Source organism: Marmota marmota, unplaced genomic scaffold (assembly GCF_001458135.2).
Source record: "Marmota marmota marmota unplaced genomic scaffold, marMar, whole genome shotgun sequence".
NCBI classification, from domain to species: domain Eukaryota; kingdom Metazoa; phylum Chordata; class Mammalia; order Rodentia; family Sciuridae; genus Marmota; species Marmota marmota.
Window position 1 is genome coordinate 1,777,341 of NW_025999898.1, and position 8,868 is coordinate 1,786,208.

Genomic DNA, 8,868 nt, shown 5'->3' on the forward strand with positions numbered 1-8,868 from the left:
TTTTTTTTTTTTTTTTTTTGAGACAAGGTCTTTCTGTGTAGCCCAGGCTGGTTTTGATCCTTTGCCTTGTAGCTGGGATTACAGGTGCACAACAGGAAGCCCAGCTAGAGGTATTTTTTTTTTTTTTTTTTGAGACTGTTAATATTGTATTCCTTATAAAACTGCCACCAACTTGTTTTTGCATCCATTGATGATTCTTCTATAAATCAGTTATTAGTATGATGGTTCCTAGATGATGATTTTCTAATTATCTCCTTCCTTCTATTAGTCTGCATAGTTTTCCATTCTACCCCCATGTATTTATTTATTTATATCAGTATTAACTTATGGATTCCAATTTTATTAATTGGTTTTTAATCCGTTACTTTTCAGATTGTTCCAGATCTGGCCAGTGGTCTTTCAGGCTGGCTCCTGTGTCCTTTTGATATTTTTCCATCATTGTTTACTTGTTTCTGTTTTTTGTTTTGGGGAGTACTGGGGATTGAACTCAGGGATGCTCTACCACTGAGTTACATCCCCACTCCTTTTTTATTTTTATTTTGAGACAGAATTTTACTAAGTTTCTGAGGCTGTCTGTGAGCTTGGGATCATCCTACCTCAGTTTTCCTAGTAACTAGGATCACCGGTGTGCACCACTGTATCCAGCTTTCCATCATTCTTTGAATACTTCCTTATTTTTGGACCAAATAAGATTCCATTCTCATCTTGCATTTTCCTTGCTCCAGACCTGGAAATTGGCCATTTCTCAAAGGAGCTCTGGGGTTCTTCTAGTAGAGAGTGGTATTTTAGAAATAATATTTGGAGGCTCGGGTTATGGCTCAGAGGTAGAGTGCTTGCTTAGCATGTGTAAGTCACTGCGTTCGATCCCTAGATCACATAAAAATAAAGAAAGAAAGAAAGAAAGGAAGGAAGGAAGGTATTGTGTCCATATCAACTAAAAAAATTTGGAAAAAAAATTATATTTGGTCTCTAGGTATGCTTGTTGTTTATGTATTATCATTGCTTCTAGGTATTTCCTATGGGCAGAGGTCTGACATGTTTTTTTTTTTTTTTTTGAAAATCACAGGGTCATGCCGCTATCTCCAATTCCAATCCAACACAACACAATTCCAATCCCTGCCTTAGTTGATTCCTTAATGTTTTTCAGACAGGATTAAATGTTAGAAATTTGACTGGGCACAGTGGCATATACACCTTGGGAAGCCGAGGTGGGAAGATCTGCAAGTTTAAGGACATCTTTGGCAATTTAGTAAGATCCTATCTCAAAAATATAAAATAATAGCTTGGTGCCATGGTGCAAACCTGTAATTCCAGCAATTTAGGAGACTGAGGCAGGAGTATTGCAAGTTTGAAGCTAGCCTAGCAGTTTAGCAAGGCCCTAAGCAACTTAGTAAAACCTTATATCAAAAAATAAAAAGGACTGGAAATGTAGCTCATTGGTAAAGCATCTCTGGGTTCAATTCCTGTTACAAAAAAAATACATGTGTGTGTATGTTTGTGTGTATATGTACATATATTTATATATATATATACATACATACACACAGAAGTACATATGTGTGTATGTGTGTGTATATATATATAAAGTGTATGGAGGATGTAGCTTAGTGGCAAAGCACCTTGAGTTCAGTTCCTAGCACTGCCCCCCCCCCAAAAAAAAAATTAGTGTTTATTAAAAGTATGTGGTTTCATATTTGATATTATCTGGAAATTTTTCCTAAAAAGTGTGTTCGACCTAATTACTCTAGTGTACTATTATGTTTTGTATTTCTTGCCTAGAGCCCAACCAGGAGTACCAACCTCCAGTGCTTGCCAGATATTTCTTTTTTTTTTTTCTTTTTTTGTACTGGGGGTGGAACCCAGGGACATTTTACCAGTCAATTATATCCCCAGCCCTTTTTTAATTTTTTATTTTAAGACAGGGTCTTGCTAAGTTGTTGAGGTTGGCCTTGAATTTGTGATAATCCTGCCTTAGCCTTCTGAGTTGCTAGGATTACAGGCATGCAGTTCTGTGCCTGGCTGGTTTCCAGTTACTTCTGTTGGAGATGTGGAATCTTATTGTTCTTGAGTCATTGTAATTAGTCTCAGTGAATTTACTATTTAATTTTGCTTCTATTTAAAAAAATTTACAGTGATAATTTTTTTCTCTTCTCTATTTCTCAAATTTAAGGTCTCTTAGGGATGGCTCAATTAAAAAGCCTTATTCTCCAAAGGCACTATCCATCAAAAAGTCTTCTGCCTTCTCTGGGATCCAGAGAGAGTTGCCTGGAACTAGTCGGCCAGTACAGTATCATGCCTCACAGTCTTGGACCCGACGGTGCCGCTTGAGAGAACTCCACATCAGGTGTGCTTGAGTAGTCACTTCCCTATAGGGACTTCTCATTAGTTCTTCCTTCTTTGCTGAAGTGAGGGAATGATTTTTATTTTTCTATGTCAATTAGTTGGAGAACGTGATGCCTGCTCTTCCTATTGAAATGTTCAGTAAAAAGGATATTTAGAAACGTGCAGCATAACATCTGTCATTGTTTTCAGTCATGTTCTCCAATTGTGGACCACAAAGTATAAGTTATGATTCTTCAAGAAAAAAATCTAAATATAGCCCATGAAGAATGATTATTTTCTACGTTTTTTTTTGGTACCAGAGATTGAATCCAGGGGTGCTTAACCACTGAGCTACATCACCAACCCCTTTTATTTTGACACAGGTTCTTACTAGGTTGCTTATAGTCTCACTAAGCTGAGGCTGGCCTCAAACCTGCAATCTTTCTGCCTCAGTGTCCTGAGCTCCTGGGATTACAGGTGTGTACCACTGTGCCCAGCTCATTTTCTGCTATTCTTTGTTAGGTATTAAAGGCATCATTTATTCATTAAACAAAAATTTACTAAGTGTCTACTCTGCCAGGTGTTATGCTATATTCCAAAACCTGAACTTATAAAAGTTTAAAATCAGGTTAAGCCATAAAAATAAAATGTGATAAGAACTATGAGCAGAGAAGGCACACATGGCAAGAATAACCACATTAGTAAAGCCAGCAGTGACTTTCTGGAGAAGCAGAGTTTAAGCTGAATCTTGAAGAATAATGTAAGAATATGTCAGGGCTGTGACTGTGGCTCAGTGGTAGAGCACTTGCCTAGCATGTGAGGCATTGGGTTTGATTCTCAGCACCACATGTAAACAAATAAATAAAGGTCCATCAATAACTAATATAAATTAATATTGTTTTTTCAAAAAGGAATAAGATGAAAGGAGGAAGCATGTTCCAAACCAACTTTTGTTATGTCTATAGAGGCATTGCACTAGCTACTAGGATTACTATAAGGTATAGTCCCTGCTCTCAAGGGCTCCAATTGCTGAGGGAATGACAGACATACTCTGAGCTGATTGCTGTGATATGGAATAACATTACACAAGGCATTTGAACAGAGTGCTGAGAGTACCTAGCTCCTCACTTTGTTTGAGTTAGGGAAAGTCCAGGATAAGTGTACATTTGTTAGGCATTTTAGGGAACAAGGATAATATGAACAAAACAATTATGACTTTTCTTCAACTTTGAAGTCTTCATTTCTTCATTGGCAAAATACATTATAATCAAAGTGTTTTTTAAAAATAATCTGCTTGAGTTTTTATCCTATATTTAGAAGACTCCAAAGGTTCCATTAGAAGACTTTTTTTTTCCATTTTTGACAAAGATGCCAAAAAGATATGTCTTAGAATAGCCTCTTTGATGGTGCAAGGAAAACTGGATATCCATTAGAAGACTTCTAGAGCTGATTAAAAAAAAATTCAGCAAATTGGCAGGATACAAAATCAACATACAAAAATTGATAGCTTTTGTATATACCAATAATGAATCTACTGAGAAAGAAAGCAGGAAAACATTCCATTTACAAGAGCTTCAACAAAAAAATACCTAGGAATAAATCTAACCTAGGGAGTGAAAGACCTCTGTAAGGAACATTACACAACACTGAAAAATTAAATCGAAGAAGATATTAGAAGATGGGACCATCTCCTGTGCTCATGAATAGGCAGAATTAATATTATGAAAATGGACATATTTCCAAGAATGGTCTATAGATTTAGTGTAATCCCCATCAAAATAGCAATGATATTCTTCAGAGAACTAGGGAAAACAACCCTGAAATTCATATGGAAAAACAGAAGACCCAGAATAGCCAAAGCAATCCTGTGCAAAAAAGGGAGAAGCTGGAGGCATCTTAATGCCCAGTTTCAAATTATACTATAGAGCCATAGTAACAAAAACAGCACGGTACTGGCATAAAAACAGACACATAAACCAATGGAATAGAAGAGAAGACAAACCAACATATCCACAGACATTTAATTTTTGACAAAGATGCCAAAAAGATATGTCATAGAATAGTCTCTTTGATGGTGCAAGGAAAACTGGATATCCATATTTGGAAGAATGAAACTAGATTCTTAGCTCTCACCCTGTACAAAAGTCAACTCAAAGTGGATTAAAGATCTAGGCATAAGACCAGTAACTTTGCAACTATTAGAAGAAAACATAGGAGAAATACATCCATTTATAGATCCAGGTGGTGACTTCCTAAATAGGACTCCTGTAGCTCAGGAAATAATAGCAAGTGTCAATAAATGGGAAAGCATCGAATTAAAAAGCTTCTGCACAGCAAAAGAAACAGTAGCATGAAGAGAAAACTCATAGAATTGAGCATATCTTTTTCAGCTTCTCTTCTGACAGAGGATTAATATCCAGAATAAATAAATTATATATATATATATATGAAAACACCAAGAGACAAGAAACACATTCAGTAAATGGGCAAATGAACTGAACAACTGAACACTTTTTTCAAAAGACAAAGTACAAATGGTCAATAATAATACAAATGCACAACATCTTTAGACAAATTATGTCATCAGCTTAGGTATCCATCGACAGACAAGTGGATTAACAAAATGTGGTATATATAATCAATGGAGTTTTATTCAGCCTTAATAGAAACAAAATTATTTGCAGAAAAGTAGGTGGAACTGGAGTGCATCATATTAGGTGAAATAAGTCAGAAGCCAGACTTAGAAAAGACAAATACTCTTATGTTGTATCTCATATGTACAAGCTAGTGGGAAAAGAAGGGGGAGGGAGGAGAATATCAGGAAAGAAAGGAGCCCCATAGGATAAAAGATGATCAAGAAGGGGGAGGAAGTAAGGGGAAGTATTGGGGAGTGAAATTGATCAAATTTATGTTTTATGAATATACCAAAATGCCACAAAGAAACTATATTTTGTTTAATTAGTTATGTACCAATAAAAAAATCTTGACTTTAGCTTGATAAATTTGTCTCCTATGTTCTGTTTGATGCAAGATTAGCTATGATATTTCCTTTTGAGTCATATTAGTGTCCCTTCTCCTGGGACCTTAAAGGTTTCTTCTCATTAACCAAACAGTTATAACATGTACATGTCTTTTCTTTCCTTTTTTCAGATGTGTGACCAGAAAGTTCTTGTATTTGTGGATTCGAATGACTTTTGGAAGAGTATTTCCCTCTAAAGCCAGGTAGTGTTAGCTCAGAATAACACATTTATGTTGAACTCAGTCTAGGTTTTAACTTCATACTAGCTTCTACATACTTTATTATGTCATATATTATTACATTCTTCCACCGTGCCTCCCCAGCCTCCTGGAGCTGGAATATTACCTAATGTAAGCATGTGATGTGAGGGTAACTCATGCATATTAGTTGACTGGATAAATGCCTAGAGGAGTGAACCAGGTGAACAAAATGAACTAGGATGGCTGTTACCTTTCTGGAAAAAAAAACTGTTGCCAAGGAGAAGAGCTCATTTAGGGCATTGGTGAGACTGACAGATGGACTTGATCTTGGGAAGAATCTGAGGAAAAACCTGGCATGGGCAAGAGAAGTGAAATTTTAATGAAGAGTGATCTCCTGTCATATGCTATACATTATACACATACGTGTGTGTGTGTTTGTGTGTGTGTGTGTGTACACACATATATATGTATGTATGATTATATATGTACACTACACATGTTTATAATATACATATACTGTTCTTTGCATAGATCGCCACCACCCACTGCTACGATTTTTGGTTACAGTCAATTTAACTGCAGTGGGAAGAAGGAGGTATAAGAGGAATCACAGAGTCAGGAACACTGAGCAGGAGGCAGTGGGGGTGGGGAGAAGGGCCCATATATAGGGTGTGTTTCAGAGGGAGAATTGGCAGCCATTGAGAATGCTTTTGACTCTGAGAGTCTGACTTAAAGTGTCTTATTAAGCAAATTGAGATTTGCTTTTTTTCACAAGCAATTTGGAATTGGCAGTTACTGGTATTGGTTTAACTGTTCAAGGATACCATCAAAGATTCAACTTTTAGCTGGGCATGGTGGTACATGCCCGTAATTCCAGCAACTTGGGAGGCTAAGGCAGGAGGATCACAAGTTCAGGTCCAGCCTCATCAAATTAGTGATACCTTAAGCAACTTAGACCCTGTCTCAAAATAAAAATTGGGCCGGGGATGTGGCTCAGTGATTGAGTGCCCATGGGTTCAATCCCGCTCTCAAAAAAAAAAAAATGCAAGTACTCAACTTTTATTATACTTGTAGCTGACTGTCCTTAACATATTGGCACTTTGTCCTCACAGGTGACATTGCATAGTTGCAGGATGACTGTTCCAGGGAAGGACAAATAGTGTTGTCATTTTGATCTGTCTTTTATCAGGAAAAAAAAAAACTTCTAGAAGTCTCTGGCTGCATTCTGTTTCTGCCTCATTGGCCAGAGCTTTGTCATGGACTATCTTTAGCTATAGAGGAGGTTGGGAATGAAAATTGTTCCACCCTTTGTAGGGGATACTAGTGAAGATGTAGGAGCTTGGTGGTTCATGTTGGTTTAGCCAGTGACAGCTAGTACTACCATACTATGGTTATAGCTTTAAAACGTTCACATGCTCTTTTTCATTTCTTTTCTCTTGAGTGGTACGGGTTATAGAGAACAAAATATTGAACTAGAATTTAGGAGACCTGAGTTTTGATTCTATCCCTGACCCTCATTGTCTGATCTGAGGATAAGGTATAGTTTTGGGCCTCAATTTGTGTTTTTAAATTTTTATTATTATTATTTTTTGAAACGGGGTCTTGCTGAATTGTTTAGGGCCTCCATAAGTTGCTGATGCAGGCCTCAAACTTGAAATCCTCCTGCCTCACCCTTCAGAATTGATGAGATTACTGGCCTGTACCACCACACCTGGATATGGGCCTCAATTTCTGAAACTTAAATGAGAGAATGGAAATATTTGTTCTCTAAGTATGTTCATATTTAAAGATTTTAAAAAGCTAATTGGTTTTATGTGTTTGTACTTATAAATCCAGGGTTTCCTCAGGGTTTGGAGGCAGAATTTAGGAGATTTCATTGGGGAACTTTCAACTGTCAGCATCTCTGAAGGCCTTTTTCCTAGATTAAGATCAGTTTTCCCCAGAGTAGATGAATCCTCTGAATTCCTCCTGATGTGGGATGGACTTAAGTGGGAGCATGGCTGCACGCAGGGAAAGGGAGTAGAGTTTCATTGTTTATTATGTCAACTCTCAGTTTAGGGAATGTCTCCAGAGCTTTGCCTAGTCGTCTAGAATCTGGCGCTTCTCTGGTTCAGCCTCTCCAGAGAGAAACTGAGTCTTGACTTGGGTGAACAAGACCTAGGAACCTAACAACTTCTGATATAATCCTCTCTTCATATAATCCTGGCTCCTTCCTTCCAGATGCCTCTTAGTCCTATGTCATTTCAGTTCTCTGCCTTTTCTGATTTGGTAACTCAGTTGCCACTTGCCTACCTACTTTTTCATTAATTACGTAAACTTTGTTGACATCTTATCTGTCATCTTCTGTCCTATTTTCTGTGAGTGTCTGCCTTTTTAAATGTATTTGCTATTATTTTAGTGGTGTTTTGGGAAGGGAAGAAGGTAGATGGTTGTGTTCATTGTACCATGTGCAGGTGGTTCTTAAGTTTTAAAATAATGAACAAATCTGTTGAAAATTTTCAAAGAGTATAAAATCTTACAATTTAGGAAATGCCAGTCTCCTCTAATTCCTCCCTGAGAACCACTGATATTAATTTGGTATTTTGGAGGTCTTTCCAGGCTTTTTATATGTATAATCATTTACATATGCATGAACACATACATGTGTGTATTTATTTGCTTATAGATTACATATTATACCAATTCCAACACATGGGTGCTGAATATACATTATTTTATTATTGTTTTTGTACTGGGATTTAACCCAGGGGCCCATTACCACTGAACTACTTCTCCAGCCCTTTGTTTTTTTCATTTTGAAACTGGGTCTCGCTATGTTGCTTAGGGCCTCACTAAGTTGCTGATACTGGCCTTGAACTTGTGATCCTCTTTCCTCAGCCTCATGTGTAACTAGGATTATCGACAGTGCTACTGCATCTGGCTGAATATACATAAAATATTCACTTAAAAAATGGTGCCAGCCGGGTGTGGTGGTGTACACCTGTAATGTCAGCAGCTGAGGAGTATTGCAAGTTTGAGGTCAGCCTCAGCAACTTAGGGAAGCCCTAAGCAATTTAGTGAGACCCAGTCTTAAAGTAAAAGAAAGGGCTGGGGATGTAGCTAAGTGGTAAAGCACTCTGGATTCAATTCCTGTTACAAAAAAAATACATGTGTGTGTATGTTTGTGTGTATATGTACATATATTTATATATATATATACATACATACACACAGAAGTACATATGTGTGTATGTGTGTGTATATATATATAAAGTGTATGGAGGATGTAGCTTAGTGGCAAAGCACCTTGAGTTCAGTTCCTAGCACTGCCCCCCCCCCAAAAAAAAA

At 37.2% G+C, this 8,868-nt stretch overlaps 2 protein-coding genes across 7 annotated transcripts in view; one reads left to right on the forward strand and one right to left on the reverse strand.

Annotated features, from left to right (window-relative positions):
• Window positions 1-8,868, forward strand: part of Sfi1 (SFI1 centrin binding protein) — a 77,527-nt gene that overhangs the window by 13,492 nt on the left and 55,167 nt on the right. For all 5 annotated transcript variants that reach the window (XR_007345671.1, XM_015504892.2, XM_015504895.2 and 2 more), the window contains exons 3-4: window positions 2,171-2,344; window positions 5,473-5,544. Coding sequence is in view for 4 of the 5 variants with exons in the window: in XM_015504892.2 (XP_015360378.1) it covers window positions 2,171-2,344; window positions 5,473-5,544 (246 nt within the window). In the remaining variant the exon portion in view is untranslated. The remainder of the gene's footprint in view (window positions 1-2,170; window positions 2,345-5,472; window positions 5,545-8,868) is intronic.
• Window positions 1-8,868, reverse strand: part of Pisd (phosphatidylserine decarboxylase) — a 122,615-nt gene that overhangs the window by 8,516 nt on the left and 105,231 nt on the right. The window lies entirely within an intron of this gene.